General features: G+C 43.6%; 1 protein-coding gene across 1 annotated transcript in view; it reads left to right on the plus strand.

Annotated features, from left to right (window-relative positions):
* The window catches only part of MTUS2 (microtubule associated scaffold protein 2), a 315,607-nt gene that overhangs the window by 269,042 nt on the left and 24,567 nt on the right, over positions 1-21,998 (plus strand). Inside the window, exon 9 of the mRNA XM_037378188.1 lies at positions 18,855-18,921. Coding sequence (XP_037234085.1) covers positions 18,855-18,921 — 67 coding nt within the window. The remainder of the gene's footprint in view (positions 1-18,854; positions 18,922-21,998) is intronic.

Here is a 21,998-nt window from a genome sequence, read left to right on the forward strand (position 1 = left end):
CAATCACTTCTCACACATTAAATAAATAATTTCAGAAGGTTATAGTTTTAATATAATTATTTGAGAACTGTTTATTATGATGTCTTCTTAAAGCCAGCTCTAACTACACAAATGCTGAAGATAGAGAAATCAGTATAATGGATGCATTTTTTAAATGAGTTCTAAAAATCATCTGAGTTAGGTTTTCTTTGTATAAAAATGACCCAAGACCACAACTGATAGATTCGATACTCATTAATATGAGTATGTGCTATTCCTGTCAGCAGAGCACTGGGAATCTTCTTGATAGGAAAACCTTGGTCCATGTGAGGCTGCTGGAATTTTTTGCCACTGACATGGCTGTTGCAGGATGTCAGCGCTTGTCACTTGGTCTGCTTGGCCTCAAAATACAGCAGCTTGAAGTTGTCATTGGCTTTGGGCCAGAATAACTCAGAAGTGGAAGAGAGGAGATTCCCTGTTTGTTGGGGGAAGAAGGGAGCATTTCTTTGCGAAACTGATTTAAGAAAATGGCCATCTGCTTCCAGCTACTCAGAGGTTTGGAATTTATAAATAGCCCTGCAGGGGATGTGTTCCTGGGTAAAAGGCAGGTGAGGAGTTCAGCGAAAACATGCATTTGTTTTAGTTCCTTGTGATCTTGGTGCATAAGTGATGTTTCATATGAGGAAATGAATTCTGTGTCAGCAAGAGCTAGTTAATTTGGAATCTGCTGCAAATGCTTACTTTGTACCATTCCAGACATCAAGAACTAGAAAACATAGTAATAAAGCATTCTTCTCTGGCGCATTTTAATCCATGGCCTTACAAGTTACTGACACAAAAAAGTAAGGCTACACTAGCAGAAATAACAAAAGACCGAAGAAATTCTGTTTAGACCCTCACATTCTTTTCATATGAGAATTGAATTAAAAATGGAGTCAGCTTGTTGGACTCTTTCACTTGAGAAACAGAGAGCATGTAGCCCGTGATTGTTGAATTCTAGAGTAAACATTCTATTCATCCAGATATACAATACTGTAATTGTGTAATTGAAAAACTATATCTAAAAATGTGTGCTTCCATATAAGTTGCCTGAGGATCATTAAAACCTCATGGTACTGAGTAATACAAAAAATGTGAAATCTTACTGTAAATCCGAGGGAAATTGCCATTCCAGGGGCATCTGGCATGACCTTCACCTCTAGCTGAATCATCTAGCTGAAACTCATGACTGACTGCTCATATCTTCAGAAATGCCCACATCACTATATTACATTTTCATTTTTTATTTTAAGTTAGGTAAGAACAAAAAGAACAGACCCAACATGAAAATAATGTATTACATGTGAATGTCTGAAGACCAATGTGGAGACAAGCATGTTACTAACAGCAGAGCTGCTTCAGAGAACTTTTGTAATGCACCTCCAGCAAGGAAGATAAGATGTAATAGTGAATGTAATTGTTTTACTTATTTCTTTGGGCCACTGTGGTTTTCAGTCTGACAAGATTAGGGCTTCAGGGGCTTGGGACAGGACTCTTCTCCCAGCTGGCAGCAGAGTGTGGAGGCTGCCACGTGAACTCCACAAATGCATTTGGCACAGGCAAGCTGGCCCTGCACTAGGAAGGTTGTCTCTCCCCAGATTCATCACTTCCACTTTGGTTTAGTTTTAACCCAGATCTGATTCAGTGCCCAAACACTTGTGTGACCATAAAGAAGGAAACAGGGACAAAACAAGTGACCGGGAGAGGAGAGGATGAAATCCCCTCCTTTGACAGCAGCACTCATCCTTATTGGTTTCAGGCACTCAGAGAAATACAACGTCAGTAGCATTTCCAATAAGCAAATCTTGGAAAGAGATTTTGGAACTAGTTGAGAATGTTTCCAAATTACGCTACTTGCAGAACTGAAAAGTTACAATATTGATAATAGATCTATCAATGGATTGCAGGCTTTGAGGCCCATGCTTGGCTTATTGAAAAATAAATTCATTCTCCCTAGTTGTCTGCAATTCTGACAGTGTACTCAACTTCTCTCTTGTTGATATCAAAATTCTGTGGAAATCCACCTGCACATTCTGTCACACAAACTATAAGTAACAGTGTTTGAAAAGAGTATGTGCGGAGAAATAGGTAGCGATAATCACACAGGCAGTGCTGGTTGTCCCTTCTCCCTGCCTTGCTCTCCCATCTTTGTCATGAATGGCAATTCGTGGCATGCCATTCAATCATCTTCTGAGCCTCCTGTTCAAAATAGATTACTGGAATAGCTTGGTTCTACCTATCTCGGCACTGGCTTAGACAAAAACCTGGCCCTTGCTGAATGCTGCCAACCAGGCTTCTCCTCACGTCATCCTTGGAGGTGCTTAATGTCGGTATCACAGTCACCTCTCACTCTTGACCGCAGAGAATGCCAGGAGGCGGCAGCTGCTGATAGCCTGACTTGTCCGTCACCCTCTAGAGCTGAGACGTGACCGAAGTTACGGTGTTTTGGTTATGCACCAGGTCATCTGAATCTGACCTTCACGCCTCTCCTTATCTCTTCATTCCTGCAGTCTCCTGTTCCTTGTCTCCCTACTCCATTGCATAGCCCTTTGTCCTCTGAAACACCATCTTCAGAACACTTTTTCCTTTCTTCTCTGTTCCATCTTTTCTTTGAATCCATGCTTTGGTTTTTTTACCGGGTAAAGTTGTTTTTCAGCTTGTGGTATGCCCCACTTCAGCCTTCTCTCCCCATTATCTCTCTCCATATCCCTATGGTGCTATCTTCAGTCTGCTTGGTCCTCACTTCTAACCACTGTCTCTTTCAGCTTTCTCCTAGTTTCCTATGTTTATTGCCATAACCACTGATACTCTCCTATCAATTTATTCCCAGAGTTGGCAGTCCTCTTGCAAACAAATTTGTGTCCCTTGAGGTTCCCTGTACTACTTCTAGCTGCTCTTCCCCTCAGGCTGTTCTCTATTCAGCTTAAGTCAAGTATTTGTTTGGCATAGTTTGCATGTTACGCCCCTCACCAAGCATTTTCAGTGTTTCATAAAGGATAAATAATGCACAGTTCACTTAAGGATCCTCTAGCACAGTGACACACAATGTACAGTGTTACTACCTGTATCTCCCAGAGCTTTCCCTAGACTTTGGCTATTGTTTTCATTCTCCTGTCTTCCTCCATGGATCTCCATCTTTGCATTTGCCAAACCTTTGCAGACCAGCACTGTGAAGATCCAGGGAAAGCGCTATGTCTCTCCGGAAGGGTAGCCAACCTTCATAAAATAGGGAAATACAGATACTAATGGTTAAGAATCCAGAATTGCTTATATATGTTAGAATATATGTTTAGAATCCCAATGAAATGATTTATTGTTTATCTTCTACATAACAGAATCTATGCGCTAATACATAAAGACCATTACAGAGTTAAAGAGAATAGTATGCTCCATTTGAGGACCTTAGTAAATTATAAAAAATGGCGAGCTAAACCCTACCTCTTCCAATTTAGTTCAGATAGATGTAAAATATTGGATTTGCTTGGACAGTAAGTAGGAATGGTATTATGCCCACCATGGAGGAGAGCATTGATTCTGTCACTGTAGGAAAAAATTACTGCCCATGGTGCTTCTTCACCATTAGAATGGGTTGTTTATAGACTGAGCAACTCCCCTGGGACATTTAAGAAAATACAGATGTCTTCCTTGAGCTTTAATTACCCAGGAGCCTCACCTTATGAGGTGTTTACTACATTGTGTTTCCACTGTCGTCAATAAATACTGGAGGACTCAGTACCTTGTAAAACATACCCTGTTAAGTTGTGCTTGTGTGCTACTATTTGTGACCAAAAGACTTAGGTACATCTAAGTTCACATCCTTTTATTCTCGTGTAAATACGTTTTTTCACCTTGAAGTATTTCTTCCTCTCCTAGTGTTCTCCTCCCTAATGTATTTATAGAAAGCTGTCATTAATCAATTTTACTGTTGTTTTCTTAGGCAGAAGCAGATGTGTACTTACATTGCATCCCTCCAGTGGTATAGGCTATATATTCTATGGGTCAGAACTCATAGCCTCAAAACATGGGTGACCAAAAATGTGAGGTTCCAGGTGAGATCTCTTTGGGGCTTTCCATAAAGCATTTCAACTTCCCTCTTAGTCTTTCCTGCAGCCTAAAGTTGTATTTACTTTATTCAGGCTGTACCGCAGACTAAGAATGGTCATCTGGTGATTGTATAAGCAAAATTTTTTGCTGTTATTTCCAGCTGATGTCTCCATCTTCTACTTTAAATTCCTGTTATTTGTCCCTATGATTGTGACCTTGAACTTCCCAGTATTTCATGTTTCTTCTCATAGCCCTACTACTATAGCCCTAAATGTCATCCAGCTTGACAGGCATGGTGTTTGACTACCCCCTTGATGGATAGTACATCCCAGCACCTCATTACAACTCCCCTAATTTTTGACCAGGGTCATAAGTGAACATAATTTGCCCTAAGGACTGATCTTTGAGTAGCTCCATTAATTGTAGGAGTCATCTAAAAACATCAACACTTTTGGTGTACAAAGGCAGCAGTCTGCACTGGCATGGATCTATCTGCCTTTGGTGTTTTGTTGTGTTTGACACTTCTTTTAATGTATTATTCCTTTCAGTATCTGATCCAAGTGACACATGCCACTGAAATAAGGCAGTTGACCCTAGCATTTTAGAATTAAAAAAAAAAGAGTTGATAATTTAAAACCTTTATCAGAACCTACTGTTTAAAGTGTCAGTTCTCATAGAATTTGGGTGTTGACATCATCCTCTCCCATGATGTACCTGCTTTGCTGAGCTTTTTGCTCCTGTCTCAGTTATGCTAATTTCCATTTCTATATCCTTAATGCCATAGGCATTGATGCCTTCAAGTGTGTATTTGAAGTCCTACACATAGTAACCTACCTCCAGCCTGGAGCATGCTCCCACCACAGAGACCTCTCCTGAATTCTCCTTTCCTCATTCTCTGCTTTTTGTGCATTCAACTGAGGAACTGCTCTTTACAGCGATTTCCTTTTTCCTTTTTTTTTCTTAGCTTGGGTCTTTTCCACCTTAATGACCTGCAAGATGCGGCTTAATCTCAACTGAATGAGTTTAGGTGCACTTTCTCCAAAAGGACCTAAGCTAACCAAGGAGCCCAGTAGCTGCCCCATCATGTCCTTATCCCTTATCAGTGCTGTGTTGCAAGTAAAATCAGCTTCTGGGGGCCCAATTCACCCTTGCCAGAAAGGACAACGCATGGCTTCTGCTTAATTTAAGTTCCACTTAAATATTTTATCTTCCTATTTAGTGCTTAAGTGGTACTAAAGTGGTGCATAGACCTTGCTAGCAAATTTCTGGGTTAAATTTATCACCACATGCAAACAGCAAATCTACCATTATTAGCAAAGTGACTGAAGATGAGTGCTTCATTTTAAAAGTATAACAAAAGAAGGAATGACAGGGTTTTATTTTCCTTGTGATAGTGAGACATGTTGATCTCAATACTGTAGTTCTAATGGTCAGCTCAGAGAAATGGCTGTGGTAATTTCTCTACAAGTGAGTGTGATGATGATGATGATGATGATGATGATGATTGATGACGATGATGTGGCAGTTAAAATGTTTCCAGTCAGGATTTAGACTATAAAAGATCCAAATCACAGACTTCAGGTTGTGTGGCATAAGTTCCTACAGTGAGGATGACATTATTTCACTATACATGGAACTCACTTTTTACCTCCACTTGTTTTCTTATGGGTTTCTTCATGAGTTTTCTTTATTAATTCCCTCATTAATGGAGCAGCAACTATAATATGTTTGGTGGCTGTTGTCTACCATCCATTTTCAGTTCTGGTACAATTCAGAAGTTTTGCATCTTAATTCTTTCTTTGATTTCAGAGGGGCTACCCAGCATATCACCTCTTTTCTTTCTGCTCCCAGTGTTCTCTTGTCCTGAGAAATCTCGAAACCCAGACATTCTAGAGTTAACTGAGCAATTTGTGCTTCTTTCTGTGATACTTGGCATGCAGCAAGTCCCAAGAAATTCAGTAAGCTAATGGTGACCTCTTGACATTCCAGTTTCATTGTGGCTCCCAGTAGAATATCATCTACATACCAAAGCAAGCTAATTGAAGAATTCTTACCTTGCCAATCTTCCAATTATTCAGCCAATAAATTACAAAACAAAGTAGGGGTATTCTTGAATCCCCTGGGTAACAGTCCAGCACAGCTGAAATTTTCGTCATGCAGTTGGATTTTCCCATTCAAACACAAAAAGTTTTTGACTCTTCTCCTCCAGGAGCATTCAAAAGAAAGCACCTTTCAAATCCAATACTGTAAAATAGACATTGTTATTAGGTAAAGGTGATATGTTTGGAAGACAGGAGGTACATCAAATCTTGTACCAGTTGGTATTCTTGAGTCCAAGGTTTCTTAACTGGTAAGATCAGGGTATTATATTCAGATTGACACTCCTTCAATAGTCCATATTGAATAAAATAATTTAATAGTGGTTCTAAACCCAAATAAGCCTCTAACTTAATAGGATATTGCTTTTTTCTTACCGGTTGCTCTCCAGGTTTTAATTCAGTCTTCACCAGTACTGGGTTCTTTGCTCTTCCAAGTCTGTTGGTTGCTCATACGGTGGGTATTACAGCATCTGAAATTTCCTCTGGGATGTTTGTATCTCTCCGTTTTTTCTCCATTAATAAACAAATTTGAGTCTTCCAAGCTGTTACCTTTGACAGGTGTAGCTGTATTGTCATCATCAGAGAAAGTTATTTGTGCTCTTAATTTACACAACAGATCTCGCCCTAAGAGGGGTAAGGGACAATCTGGTATATAGAGAAATCTGTGAGTTACAGTTTTACTTCCAATTTTGCATTCCATTGGTTTTAAAAATGGTTTCAAAGCTCACTTTCCCATGACCCCACAATCAGCATATAGCTATTACTTAAAGGACCTTTAAAACTAGCTATAACTGAATATGTGGCTCCTGTAGCCACCAAGAAATCAATAGTTTCATTCCCCAGCTGAACTAGAACCAGGGGATCAGCTGGGGAAAATTTAGTATTTTCCCACAGTCCCCTTCAGTTTAAATCTGAAGCCCCCAGCATAATCAGATCAGCTTCAGGGGTCTTTCCCCCTTGAGGAACTGTTCTTTTTGGGCACTGTTTTTTTCCAGTGTCCATCTTCTTTACAGTAGGCATAGGCACATTGATTTGGCCCTATGGAACTTTCTAAAACTGATGCAGAATTCCAATCCCGGTTTCTACATCTAGCCTGGATATTTCCTTGATATCATCCTCCACCTCTTCCCTTATCTCTCATTAAATTCTCAGCAATCATGGCAGCTAACAAGTTAGCCTGCATTTTGTGACCTTTTAATCTTTTTTCTTTTCTTTTTTTCTCTGCTTCATCTCAGTTGTTATATACTTTATAGGCTATTTCTATCAATTGAGGGTTATTCCTTCTACTCCTATTTTCTGTAACTTTTTTCTTATATCTGAAGACAATTGTCCAATAAACAACATATTAAACATTCTGTTAGTTTAATCTTCAGGATCTAAATCAGTCCACTTTCTAGCTGCCTCACACAATCTCTTGTAAAATGCTGAGGGATTCTTATAATTTCCTTGTCTAGCTTCTTGTAACTTTGACAGATTCTTTGATTTCGGGACCCTATGCTGTATACCATATAAACTCAATTTCTGATACAATTTCTGATTTGTTCATTCACCTCCCAGCACTAGAATTTGGGTCCCATTCTGGATCAGTTTTAGGCATAGATCTGGCAGGATCATCATTACCATTTTGCCTTTGATTCTCTTGTTTGGCTTTTGGCAAAACCAATTGCTTTTCTTCTGGAGTAAAAAGTGTGTTTAACTGTTTGCATGTCACTCCAGATAGGACAGCACAATTGATTCCCCTAACTGATACATTTTATCTGAATTATTTCTATACAATCCTATTGATTGTTTCCAATTTAATAGGTCTGAGCTGGTAAATGGGACATGTACAAACACCGGCAAACGTTCAACTCCCGCTGCCTGCCGGAGTGGTGCCTGTATCATCAGGTGCTGAGCCCCAGTTCTTCCTGAAATGGGTGAGAAATTTTGCTCTTCCATTTGAGGAGAGTGTTTGTGGGAATTGCTACCAGCCTCTTCTCATCTAATTGGTGGTACCAGCTACTGCATGTCCTCCTACTCCTCATTGCCCGTAATACACCCCTGTGAGTTTATCAGGGATACTGGGAGTATCACAAGCTGAACAGCACCTCTGAGTCTTCTTTAGTCCACTTTCAGCCAATGCATAGATACGGTTCAGATCATAGTCTGACAGCTTACATTCCTTTCTCATTTCCTGATTATCATGGAAGGCAAAGAACAAATCAACATATGGTACTTCATCCCATTTACCCACTCTTTCACGGAAAAGCGTTAACTGCAATTTTATTATAATTCAAAGTCCCATTTTCTGGCCATTTCTTGCCATCAACCAGCTTGTACTTTGGCCACCATTGATTACGGTATCTGTGTAATTTTCTCTTAGTTAAGGGATTCCCAGCAAAATAGTTCCAGTTCTTCAGGATGCATCCTAAAGGAGTGCAAAGGGGTATCTCGAGGGAGGAACCAGAACCCCTATTATTTCCTAGGAAATTTTCTTTAACCAGGACTTTGTGTATTCAGCAAACAGAAGGTAATGTAGTTTCCCTTCTCAAACCTCTACATACAGAAGTATGCGATCCCCGGGATAGGGCGACTTATGCAGAGGGAGCAAACCTGAAGCCCAGACCAGGAGCAGATCAGAACGGATTTTTTCCACTCACCGAGGAGCCCATGCGGCGAGCTCCTGAGCTGCCACCCCGCCGGGCTGGCGCGGCACCGCCGTGTCCCTCCGGCCCGGCCGCGGGGGCGGAACTCGGCGGAGCCCCCTCTCAGACGGGTCGGTGCGCGCTGGGGTCCCCTTCGGTCCCCGCTCCCCGTCAGGACGGCAAAGCGGCCCGGGCAAGGCTTGTCCCTCCTGGGGGGCAGAAACTGCTGTCACAGCCGGAGCGCACTGCCCGCCCGGCGACGCATCAGCCACACACGCGGCCGAGGTGCCATCTACTGCGTGTCTGCGCGGGCGTGGGAGCCGGGTGGCAAATCCACAGGGCCAGCACACCTCTTCACACAGCAAAACACTTCGTACACTTTGAAAACTCGTTTGCGATTACGTTCAGTCACAATTAACCCTCCTTGGTTCTCACGAGCCTTGTCTCCATTTAAAGGTGCAGTGGTCTTTAGTCTCACTGCGCATGTTGGGGGGTGGGGGGTGGGGGGTGGGGATTTGTTAGTAGGGGGCTCTCTTTGCTCGAGGGTGGATCTGTTGGTGTGCTGAAGAGGACAGGTCCCGCATAGTTCAAGTAATTCTCTGTTTGGTCCATTAATCATTTGGTTCTCCTTGAGATTATTTTATGCCCCAGCTTGACCCATGTGGTCTTATTCCCTCTCCCAAGGCCGTCTTGTGCAACCGTTGGTAACATCCTCTGTCCTCCAGTCTCTCTCCTGTTCTTCACCACAGACATTCACATCACTTCCCTACGTTGCAATTTAAATAACAGAGTGCCCTTTCATTAATCATGTTATCTGCAAGCCGGTCGTCCGCAACGCCTCCCGGAGCGCCGGGGGATGCCTGCGGTGCGGTGCGGTGCCGGGGTGGCAGTGTGTGCCAGCGGCGGCTCCTGCGGCGGAGGCGCATCCGCGAGTGCGGAGCCGCTGAGCAGTCACTGTTTCACCCCTGCGGAGGGCTGCCCGCTCCCCTTGCCAGCTCACCGATGCTCGCCGCTTTGCTCAGGCCTCTCCCAAAACTGGTTGTCCGGTCTCTCAGGCTTGCCCAGAGCCGGGCACGTCCAGCACCGCCATGGCAGGAACGTGTCGGGGCGAGGGACAGCGGTGTAACGTTTTGAAACTTCGCAGCGAAAGCCCCAAACGCGCTGAAATCCGACATGATCCGCGGGAGGCGGCTCTGGCTGACTGGCATATTCATGCCGCGTTCACAGCCTTTGGTCACTGTCGTTCCCCTCCTCCGCAGCCGCTCGGATGGTGCCTTCAACTCGAACATCGCCCGCCTCGCTGCCGGCGCGGCTGCTCGCCCGCCCCGGTCCCAAAGCCGCCCCAGGGCAGGGTGATGGGCAGTGCGGCCGTCGTGGCCCCGGACGGCGGCTCTGCCGCGCTGGAGCCCTCCCCGGCTATCCTGCGGGGTCTGCGGCCCGGGCACGGCGGCTGCGCGGCTCTGCGCGGCTCTGCCGGCGCGCACCCCCGGAGCGAGCGCACCGCGGCTCGGCGGACGGCCGCGGGGGACGCCGGCCCGCGGGGCGGGACGTGGGGACGGGGACCGGTTTCGAGCCGTCTGCTTTCCCCGAGGGATTTCAGGTTGGGTCGCTGCAGCCCATGACACCGGTTGCCGGACTGTCTGCAGCCCGTGAGGAGTGTCCCCCGGCTCCCGGGTGGCCCCCCAGCATCCCGAGTCGCCCTCCTCTCTCGGCAAGGGCTTTTCTTGAGGTCGCTTGTTTAAATCCCGAGGAAGATCGCTACCCTCTGGACCTCGGTGCCTACCCGTGTTTGTAAAAGCACAGACCTCTGCAGCGAACTTAAGAGACATTTGTAATCCTCAAGGGCTGGGGTATGGTTTTGGCTACGTATATATGTATATACACTGCATAACTCTTACCCTAACCTGCATGTATTCATATATGTGGTGTATATGCCCAGTCTGTATGCATGTGCCCACTGCAAATACACTTTTTTGGCTGGACCTGGGGCATGGAGCTGCAGCAGCCTCACCTCTCTCTCCCGGGCTGTTATCTCTGGCATGATATATTTCCCTCTAACAACTTACAATAAAGGTAACTCTGGAAAGAGGCAAAACAGTTCAATGACTTACAGCCAAGTTGGTATTTCTACTGCAAATGCCTACGCTGTTGAAATCATTATTTCATTAAATCATACCTCAAAGCATTATTTTCCTGAAAGCCAAATCGTGACCAAACACACAGAAAAACTGCATTGACCTTAATGCTGAGTTGCTCTGTCTTCCAGTAGGAAAAATGAAATGCTTAGGTCTGTGCCCCTCTAGACAGGCATTTCTGTATAATTGTATTTTCTCCTGTGACTGGTAGTGCACGAAGTGATTTGGAAAACAGTAGGAAGCAACAAGGAACTCCAGCAAAAGTTTGTATTAAATCACTTTTAAATACTCAGTTAAGTTCCCGGTTTGTGTCAGACTCTTATTCTCTACTCTTGCTCAGCCTGCCAGCACTTTCAATAAAGTTTCAGAACACCACCAACAAGCAATTAAACCCGAAACCCCAAACCAAACCAAAGTAAAAATCCCACTCAACATGCATGCGTTTTAACATGTATATTTAAGCTCTAAATTTTCTTCACAGCCTGTGACAATTGAGTTAGTTGTCTACTGAATAGCTACAGAATGTGTAGTTGACCGGCTTGCAGATAACATGATTAATGGAAGGGCACTCTGTTATTTAAATTGCAACGTAGGGAAGTGATGTGAATGTCTGTGGTGAAGAACAGGAGAGAGACTGGAGGACAGAGGATGTTACCAACGGTTGCACAAGACGGCCTTGGGAGAGGGAATAAGACCACATGGGTCAAGCTGGGGCATAAGATAATCTCAAGGAGAACCAAATGATTAATGGACCAAACAGAGAATTACTTGAACTATGCGGGACCTGCCCTCTTCAGCACACCAACAGATCCACCCTCGAGCAAAGAGAGCCCCCTACTAACAAATCCCCACCCCCCACCCCCCAACATGCGCAGTGAGACTAAAGACCACTGCACCTTTAAATGGAGACAAGGCTCGTGAGAACCAAGGAGGGTTAATTGTGACCGAACGTAATCGCAAACGAGTTTTCAAAGTGTCCGAAGTGTTTTGCTGTGTGAAGAGGTGTGCTGGCCCTGTGGATTTGCCACCCGGCTCCCACGCCCGCGCAGACACGCAGTAGATGGCACCTCGGCCGCGTGTGTGGCTGATGCGTCGCCGGGCGGCCGGGCTCGGCCTTCGGAGGGGCTGCGCGACAACCCCCGCTGGTAGCGGCACGTCCCGGGGCTCACCTGCCTCCCTGCGGGGCCGCGGGCGGTGCGGCGGGTGGCGGTGCGGCTGGTCGCGGTCCCGTCAGGATGGGAAAATGCGTCTCCAAGTGTTTTGCCCGCGCGGGGGGCGAGGACAAGACGGTATTTTTGCCTTTTTTTATGCCTTAGGGGAAGGCAGGAAGGTCGCCGGTACCGTCAGCGAGCCCGTGCTGCAGCTGCCGGCTGGCGTCGGGGGGGTGTGTGCATCCCGGGGTGGCGGGGAGGGGAGTGATGCGCGGCTCGCAGTGTGCTGAACTCCGGTTCGCCGGGGACGGGTCTCGCTGTCGCTTTCACATGCACTGCGGTGCCTTATATAATTGTGTCCTGCAGTCTAAATGTAAGGCTTGGATTTTCTCGAACCGAGGAGGAACTGCTGGCACCTTCCGTAGTAACAGTCAGCTTGATTCCTTGCTATGCTTTTCATATGTTTTTAATAACCAGGTGGGGTACAAATTATAAAGGAAACTTGCATAGAGTTTTAAAGTTTGAAGAGAGATTATTCACCCTCTAGTGTCCCAAGGTTTCACCTAGCCTTTCTGACGGGATTGATTTTCCAGTCTAGAGGAAGTGAAACAAGGTAAAACTACTTGTTTTCTTGTGTCAGGGTGAATCTAAATCAAATTCCCAGGCACCAAAATGTGTTGTGTAACAAATGTGAGTGCAGAGGTAAGTACATAGCTACAGGTAGCAGAACAGCATGTGTGAGATAAGTTGTGGGACATTTCTAACACATTGCTTTTTGCGCTATTCTTCTGGAAATTTGCCTGGATTTTAAGTATGCACAGAAGAGGGAGAGAATGAACATATGCATTTAATTTGCTTAATAGAAAATATCTTGGCAGAAACACAGGCTTGTGCATTATATTCTGTTAGAGTTTGGCTTTTTAAAATACTCATATACTCTGTCTAATGAAAAGCTGATAGTATCTCCCATTCACCTAAAAATATGTTCAAATATAGCTTGAGATATGCTGCTAACCAGGTTAAGAGAAAATGTATAGCTTAATATAAAACTTGTTAAAGTACAGTCACTGGGGGATATCTAGATGCTTGTAAACTTACTGCTATGAGGTTGGATTACCTGATAACCAGTACAATTGAAACAGCAGTATAAACCACCTCTTTTTTGAAGGAAGACACTAGGTTATTTTGAACAGCATAGAATCATAAAATCATTTAGGTTTGAGATGACCTTAAAGATCATCGAGTCCAACCATTAACACTGCAAAGTCCACCACTAAACCATGTCCATAAGCACCACATCTACATGTCTTTTAAATGCTTCCAGAGATGGTGGCTCCACAGCTTCCCTGGGAAGCTTGACAATCCTTTCAGTGAAGAAATTTTTCCTCATATCCAATCTAAACCTCCCCTGGGGCAATTTGAGGCCGTTTCCTCTTGTCCTATCCCTTGTTACTTGGGAGAGGTAACCAACGCCCACCTTGCTACACAGGTAGTTGTAAGGAGCGATAAGGTCTCCTCTCAGCCTCCTTGTCTCCAGGCTAAACAATGTTCCCTCAGCTGCTCCTCACAAGACTTGTTCTCTGCACTCTTCACCAGCTTCCTCAGCTGCAGTGGGATTCAGTTATTGTTTCTACACGTATTGTCTGAGATATTTATTCATACAAGAGAATTTCCAATGTATATGATTCTCTTTCCAGTGATAATATAAGGCCTTGCCCCAGGGAAGTCTGAATAAAGCACAACAGTAACCAAGCACCATTTGCAGGTCAAGTTTTTTGTGTGGTTTTTTTTTTTCTGGTTTTGTTTTGGGGGTTTTTTTTTGTTTGTTTTTGGGTTTGGGTTGTTTGCGGTTTTTTTTAGTTTGGAATGCATTGGATACAGAAAAGCTATTCTGAAGGAGCAGTTTTAATAATAAGTGCCACAGAGAATCTGTGTGCAGTGCATAGTTTTAGGAGGTATCATAGAGAATTGGGAAGTGTTTGTGGAGATACTGTACATATATTTGGACCTCAGAGTATATGCAAGCATGTAAGTTGGCAGGGAGGAGAGACACGTCAAGTTGGGGAGCTAACTCCAGGCTCCTGTGTTTACTTCCTAGCTGCAGTTGACTTCCTATGTGGGTCTGGGCAATTTTCTGATGTTCCTTGCTTGATTTGACCCATTTTTGCAGTGGATCTACTATTACTTACCTATTGTTAAAAAGTACCTGGAGGTTTAACTAATTAGTATGTCTAATGAATTAGTATCTCTCAGGTACTTTGCATTTCTCAGAGGAGAGATGTTGTAAGGAAAACCTCAACTCTGCCTCCCCATCCCACAGTTATTCCTGGTCCAAAGCAAAATCTTGACCTGTCTCCCTGACAGTGTCTCATTGAGGATGTCTACCTGTTGGCTGAAGCTCCATGCAACTAAAGCAGAGCCCTTCATAGAACCCTTTGGGTTGGAAGGCAACTTTAAAGGTCATCTAGTCCAGCCTCGCCCCGACAATAAGGAGGGACATCTTCAACTAGATCAGGTTGCTCAAAGCCCTGTTCAGCCTCCAGCCCCAAGTCTTCATCACTACTTCCCTTCTTAATCTGTTCAGACAAGACCAGCATCTTGCCCATCCTCAGGCCTGTGTCATGGCATCTTTTACCAAGTTATTTTTCCAGGTCCTCATATGCAATTATATCTAAACCGTGCAGATGTTTCCTGAACTCCACTGCTAAGTTAACTGTTATTTAATTAGATTAATTCCTCCTTCCTTCCTACCTCTCTGCCTACCTACCTGACTACCTGCTAGTTCTTCTGGAGCTGCTTGGATGTTGCACCAATACAAGTCATCATACCTCAGTCTGTCCTCAGGGAGTGTTGAGTTGAATGGAGAATACATCAGTGCATTTTGTTGTCTGTTTCACTTGCTGAAATGCAATCTGACATTGAGCCTTTCACGAAAGAAATATTGGGAGGTCTGTATGCTATAAAGCTGATGATAGGAAAAAGACTTGCTACTGTGTCTTCTATTCAACAGAGCAGTTGAATATTAAGCACAGAGCAAACATACTATTCTACTTGTTCTGTTTTATTTATTTTCTGTCTGAGGAGATGGGACATATTCCAGACATGGGACTTAATCATTGTATGGTAGATTATAGGTATGAGTAAGAAAGTTTCCTTCATCTCCATCATGAGTGTAATTTTATTTTTACGAAAATTACTTCAGTATCAGAGTAATTTCTTGGAATGCAGCCAATGGAAGACCTCTCTCATCAGTTTTCCAAGCAACAATGAATTCCAGCATCCATTAAAAGTACCTGAAAAATAAATACAACAGTGGGCACAAACCCCACTGTTTTGTTTTCACATTTTGGCCAGAAAAAATTAACCCCAAATCACATTGAAGCAGGTTTTTTTCTCCCTTGCTTGAACTGCCTCACTGAAATGCTGCATATCTGCACAATCTTCTTACAGTGTCTCTGACCTTTTCACCCACTAGAAACAGCTGTGTCACTAGCATGGCTGCTGAGCCTTTTTAAACCTAGGTTGGATTTGGCCCTTAGTCACTAACCCTCAATGGCTTGACTCTAACTGGTGGCCTAGTAAAGGACACCTACTGAGATCCTTTGATATGCTGAGTCTGTTAGAAACAAAACTTCTGGGAGGGCAGGAAAGGTTCCTGCTTACCCTGTCTTCTCTTTCAAGTATTTTGTTGAGATAAATTTTAACAAATCTTAATTCAATGGGATATCCTGTTAATTTGGTTTCTTACAGCTTTGTTTTGGGGGATTTTTCCTCATGCGTTTCTGAATTTCCTAACTGCTTTGATTTTTTGACATTGGATCTATATGAATCTCAGCATTGGACCTGAGAGCTTTACATTCTCTGTCAGATCCAGTTTTGCTCTGCTGTAATGCTTTTTTCCCTAAGTTCTGGCATTCCCAATTTCCTGGCTGCGCTGACACTGAAGTGCTGGTTATCTGCAGAGCCACATTGATGATAACAAGAGGGGCTTTTTCATTTTGTGTTAATGTCATGTTTTACACTGGTAGCAGGAACATGGGCAGTCCAAACCAACTGTGTTACGCTGACAAAACAGGTTGCAATAACACAAAATGTCAGGAATTTATAAGTTCACCATGCACCCAGGAGACCATAAGGCTGGTATGATGATTAGCCAAAACTACACCTTGCCTCTTTTGCAGAAGAGAAAGATAAGGACTCATGTGCTGTTGCTCTCTAAAAGAACCCTCTGAGAAAGAGGGACTACTTGAGACCTTGGCACTGAGGGCAACCCTTGCACATCTGACCTCCCAGGAAACATAAATACAAGGTCCCAAAGAGCAGTCCGAAAGCTCTAACCAAAATAAAATACAATGCAAGAAGTATTGGCAGGACAAGCAAGTGACAGGGAAGCCACCTAAGCTGTGCCAACACCAGCTGCTCGAGATAGCCCCAGAGGCTGCTCTGGAAACCATGGCCCCAGCATAGTGGGAGACAGCCAGGAGGTCCGCTCTCCTGGTGGGGTGGTGTCCATGCTGAAGTTTGGGTTCTAGGATAGCATTTTTAAGCTGGTACCATAGTGATTCTCCACTCTTTTGGAGAGAGTCTCCCCACCAAGTGTCCTCAAGGGTAGGACAAACCTTATCTAAGATAAAACATAATGTAAAAAAAGGATTCTGTAATATTTCTTATGGAGGATCAACATTTTAACAACTTCTTTTTCCTAGGTTGTAATTTTTTTACTCTCTTTTAATTCTTTATGTAAGTAGAATAGTAACAATCCCACTGAGTTCTGCTCATCTGTAGGTGCTGGCAATGATCTGTACAGAGCTCTCTTGCTTTAAATGGGTTTTGTTTCAAGTAGTAGGAGCTGGTAATTTGAGTGGGTGCTTTCCTTCTGCAAGCCCCATATCCAGTATATCCCTGTGCACACACCTTCAAGGGCAACAGTCCTGGCAATCTGTCAAGAACACTTCTTAAAATTACTCCAGTGAGTTAAACAGACGGTACGGGCAGATGCAGTGATATTCTCCAAAAGGGGAAACCTTATCTCTGTAAGATGGCTGGTTTGGGAATCTGTGTGAAGGGCTATGTTTTTTTAACATACGAGGCTATATTCATCCACACCTTTTTTTTTTTTTTTAATTACTTAATAATAATAATAATAATAAAACCCCAACAAAAAGCAACAGAACAATCCACTGCATTTTATTCTGAGCCTAATGCAGTTGGTCAGGGCTGGGGACTCTGCAGTCCTGGCACACAACACCCTGTGCATTACTCAGCAGAGTACGGAGCTGACTGTTTGGAGGAGCCCAGCCTTGCGTGCCTGGCTTCTTCCCATAACTGAGTTAAAAAGATTCCCACATCGCCTGGGTCTCCTTAAGCACCCAAGGATCTCAACTGAGCTCACTTTATCACTCTATTTACAGCAAAACTTTCCAGAAAGTGTCTCCCTTGGATCTGATAGAAACCATCCCAAAACAGCAGTGTGTAAAGGATTAATTTAAATTCCAGATTCTGGTTTCCTGGTATTAGCAAAAATAAAGCTTTTGTGTTACTTCTCTTAACAGTTTAAAATTAGATGCCAGAAAAATAAAGAGAAACATTAAGCTTTGAAATATTTATTTTTTCCATTTACATTTTGGTAAGACAAAACTAATCTGCTATCCTATCTGCTGTGTATCTTACTGCTGAACTAATCTTTTCTATGCCCTAGATTGTTATTAGCCTTGCTTGATTATGACTGAAAGATTTACTTTCTAGGACTGCTTATAATTCCATTTGCCACTACACTGCTTTTTCTCTTAAATATTAGGGTTTTTGTAGTGTCCTTTAAAGATTCTTGGCCTTTTCTAACCTGGGACAAATTTATAGTAGGCTGATCTAGTTTTCCTAATCTTTAATGATCTTCCCAGCATGGTATGTTCTTTGTCTTCTTCCTGATGTGATTCAGGACACATTCCAATTTAAAGTGCCCTTATGCTTCGAATCATTATGCTGGGATTTATTGTACTAAACCAAACTCCAATAGATTTTATTGAGGCTTTTCTCTGTCAGTTTGCACAGCACTCAAAAGATACCTGCTGTCAAAGTCCTTGCATTTTAGTAATAACACCTTAGCATTGTTAATGTAAATATGTTTAAATTTTCCTTTGGCCAACTCATCTGTTTTAATTCCTTAAATATTCGGATTTCTTTTGAGACAGTTGAGGAAAAGAGCTCTTTTTCTTTACAGACAATAAAATACCAGAAATAAATGTGTAAATAGGCATGAACATTAGGCCATCAGTGGTGTTTCTATGGGTATGTCCACCATGCCTAGAACGGTGTAAGTACAGTAATCTGCTTGGCAAATTTGACTGCATGACCATATCGCTATGTTTAGAGGTGGTTAAATGCAGGCATCAATAGATGCAAGTGTTTTCACAGAATTAAGAAAACCATCTTGTACATGCAGTCCAGCCATATATGGTACACAGATAGAACAAAAAATGATAAAAAAATAAAAATGTCCTTTTAGACCCATATGAGTAAATAGAGTATTCTGTGCTGTCCTGTACATGAGTGTGTGTACCTGTATTTATAGAGATACCAGGTATTTGTAGCCAGTGAGTCATGGCTCCTAAGCCTGATCTGAAAATGGAATGGGTTCATTATAATCCCACCACCACCTCACCACCCTACCCCCCCCAAAAAAATCTGAGGAATCAATCTAATCTGCTTTACTAAATGAACATGTGAAAGTGCTTATCAGGGATAAACCTGGGGACTATACGTGTTTCTCTCTTTTTCCTCAAACAGAATGAAAACACCTTTGAGAAAATAAAGGAGTTAGAAGAAGAGCTTGCAAAGATCAGGGATGAAACTGGTAAGTAGTACAGGCAAAGTAACAAAGTGTTTTTCTCACTTTACACAGTTATTCTCTGTGCCCTAATCCTGGGGAACGTGCATACGTGTGATGAAGTCTTTTCTGAAGCCCAGTGTCAAGGGGTTTTGTGGCTTTGCAGATAACTGTGATTCTACCTCTTTGTTGTGGAGATGGGACCATCACCACACATTATCTTTACTAGACAAATTGTTCTTCATAAATCCATAGCTTCCGTTTTCAGACTATGTACCACCACTTCCAAGGAGAAAGCACAGTGTGATGAGAAGTGGGAACTTGGGACCTCTGTGGTGCATGGTGCCTGGGAATGCATTGCTCACTTACGTACGTTTGCATGTTTGGCAGTTCAGCTGCAAATTTAAGGATATGAAGCTCAGAACTTGCTTATTAATATCTCTAAGGTCTCTTCCTGGTTGAAAGACAACAAAAGCAATGTGTCCCATTCAGTATTCTCTGTGTATCTGCATGCACCGCTTACCCTCTTTGGTTTCTGATCTAGACAGGAAAGACAGGGATGGTGTAAAGACATTGCAACTCTTGACAGAGAAGATAGGCTTTTGCACTGGCTGCAGCCAGTTCTGAGCTCTTCTGGGCTTAAATCTCCCCAGAATGGGTGTGATGTTGAGTTCATCTACTCCAGGGCAAATAGAGAGGAGGAAGGGCACCTGGAGGGAGGACCACTGGCACAGGGGACACCCTGAGCATCAAAAGTTGTTGGAACCACTGATGACTAGAGCTGCGAACAGGGGGAACCTCTCAGATTTCTTTGCATGGGGGACCCCAATTGCTGGGTCATACACTAAGCAGAGATTGTGCCGTGTGGTGGGAGGGTGACTTGGTTTGCAAAGGGGGAGCACAGGCCAAACCCCTGCAAGGCAAGTAGAACTGCAGATCCTCCCTGTGCTTCGTGTTCACCTTGCCTGTGACAACCTACCGCAGAAAAGCTGAGCACAGCCCTTTTCTGATGCCCAACAGCTTGTGCTCCCTGCTGTGCCCCTCTGAAATTTTTTGGCTGATCATCATTTCATAGAGAGCTTTATTGTCCCCACAGCCAAAGGATACTGCAGCAATAGCAAAACAGTGTTTCTAGTTATTCCCTGATGCCTGCCTTCATCCATCCTCTGCATTTCCACAGCTCTTACAGAGGAGTGGTTGCCAGTGGTACATTCTTTAGGCAGGGCACATATGAAGCTTTCCATTGAATACCCTCCTTTCATTTGAAAGCCCTACCTCTTTCTAGCAGGTTGGGTTTGCTCATTTTCATGAGTGCTTTTGTAGGTGGTGGTGACATGGGAAGGAAAGGGACATACAGGGCTGGAGGTAAAGAGCAGCTCTGCTTCCATTACACCATGTTTGTACAGCTGAGGTGGATACAAATCACTGGTGGCTTTGCTAGAGAACTTTGCCAAGGATATGACTGACTGCCTGTTTGGGAGTCCCAGAGCAGCCTGTTCAGTAACAGGAGATCACTGTGCTGCCTGCCCTTGCCATTGCTCTTGTGCATGCAGCAGTTAATACCTCCTCCGCACAAACCTGGGTCCTGATAGTCCATGGAGACAGTTTTGGTAAGAATCCCAAATGCTTCAGAAAAGCAGTCTGAGGTCTCAGCTGAGCTGTACTGCTTCAGAAGGCAGATTAGCCATAGATATGTATGTGCTTTCTTTCTCAAAGAAGGGAAAGATGGTGTGGGATAGTCCTTTGCTTAATGGTCCAGTAGGCATGTGTGCTGGAGAGGAACCATCACGGGCCACCTCTTCCTGAGCAAGCCACCACTCTGGGAAACACTGAGATGCTGAGCAGAGGCTGCTTAGGAGCAACAGGGGTAGCTGGTGATCTGTCACGCTTGTTGGAGGTATCCCCTCCATGCAACCCTGAGATGCAACATACCCAGGTAGAAGGAATCCCAGCAGAGATGGACAAAAAGATGAACATGTGCAGGTATTGCTCCCCAGCAACATGTGAAAAAATTCATCAGCAGTACATATCCTGGTATGTATCCATTCATATAGAAGGTGAATATTTATGGTTTTTAGTGTAATTCAAAAATTGTTGGGTAGTCTGTTTTCCCTTGGAACAAAATTATAAATTTAAATTTTGTGAAGCAACCCATTTTTCAGATCTGTGGACGAGGTGAAATGCCATGTGCATGAGAGCATTTCTCATTAGTGCAGTTCTTTGCTGTCTCTAAAGCAGTGCAAGCTGGGGCTGTGGGTGCTACTGGAGATAAGCAGCCTGCCTGCACTATAGGAAGGTTATTCTGGTCTCACTGTCGGATGAATCTGTATGTTGTACAATATTGTACATGTTGTACCAAGCTTTCTGCAGGTAAAGAATGAAACAGTCATTTATTTGACAGCAGCAATCATAGGTGATTCTGTGAAGAAATACAGGGAAAGTCTACGGAGCATGTTATTTTGACTATAACCAAGCTGTAGTTCTGACTTGTCTTGGTCATTTTAGTTAGTAATGTCTCATTAATTTAAAAATAACCAGTGCAGTTAAACAGCATGGGTGTTGGTCAGAAATTCCTGATTTCTCATGTGTAAATTCACCATGTCAGACTCACTGATGCAAATACCTGGATGAATCAGTAAAACAGGGCTGGACTAGCCAGGGTTGATGCAAGCAGTATGTACATTTAGTGGTTTAGGCAATAGCTCTAATTCAGAATTATGATTGAGGTGCTGAATGTGCTTGGTTTTGAAAGCACACAGTCTTCGTTAGCTTCAACAGAAACTGCAGGATTCTGCTGTACAAATCAATGAAACTGAGATATAATCCACTGTTCAGGAAAGTCAAAATATATTTTTAAGGAAGCCTCTGTTGGTAGATAAAACCGCTGCTGAAGCAATAGCAGTGATGGAGCATTGTGTAAAACAGCCTAAGGACCTGCACCCTTCTGGACCCAGGCAAAATATTTAGGTTCGGATAACACCGTCCACCTTTACCCCCAGCACTGCTGTGAAGTATCGCACCTATCTGAAACCAGCGTGCAGTGAAATAGGAAAGTGATTTTCCTTTCCCAGCCCTGAGGAGGAATGTGGCCTCTATAAATGCTG

The sequence above is a fragment of the Falco rusticolus genome, chromosome 2 (assembly GCF_015220075.1).
Source record: "Falco rusticolus isolate bFalRus1 chromosome 2, bFalRus1.pri, whole genome shotgun sequence".
NCBI classification, from domain to species: Eukaryota; Metazoa; Chordata; class Aves; order Falconiformes; family Falconidae; genus Falco; species Falco rusticolus.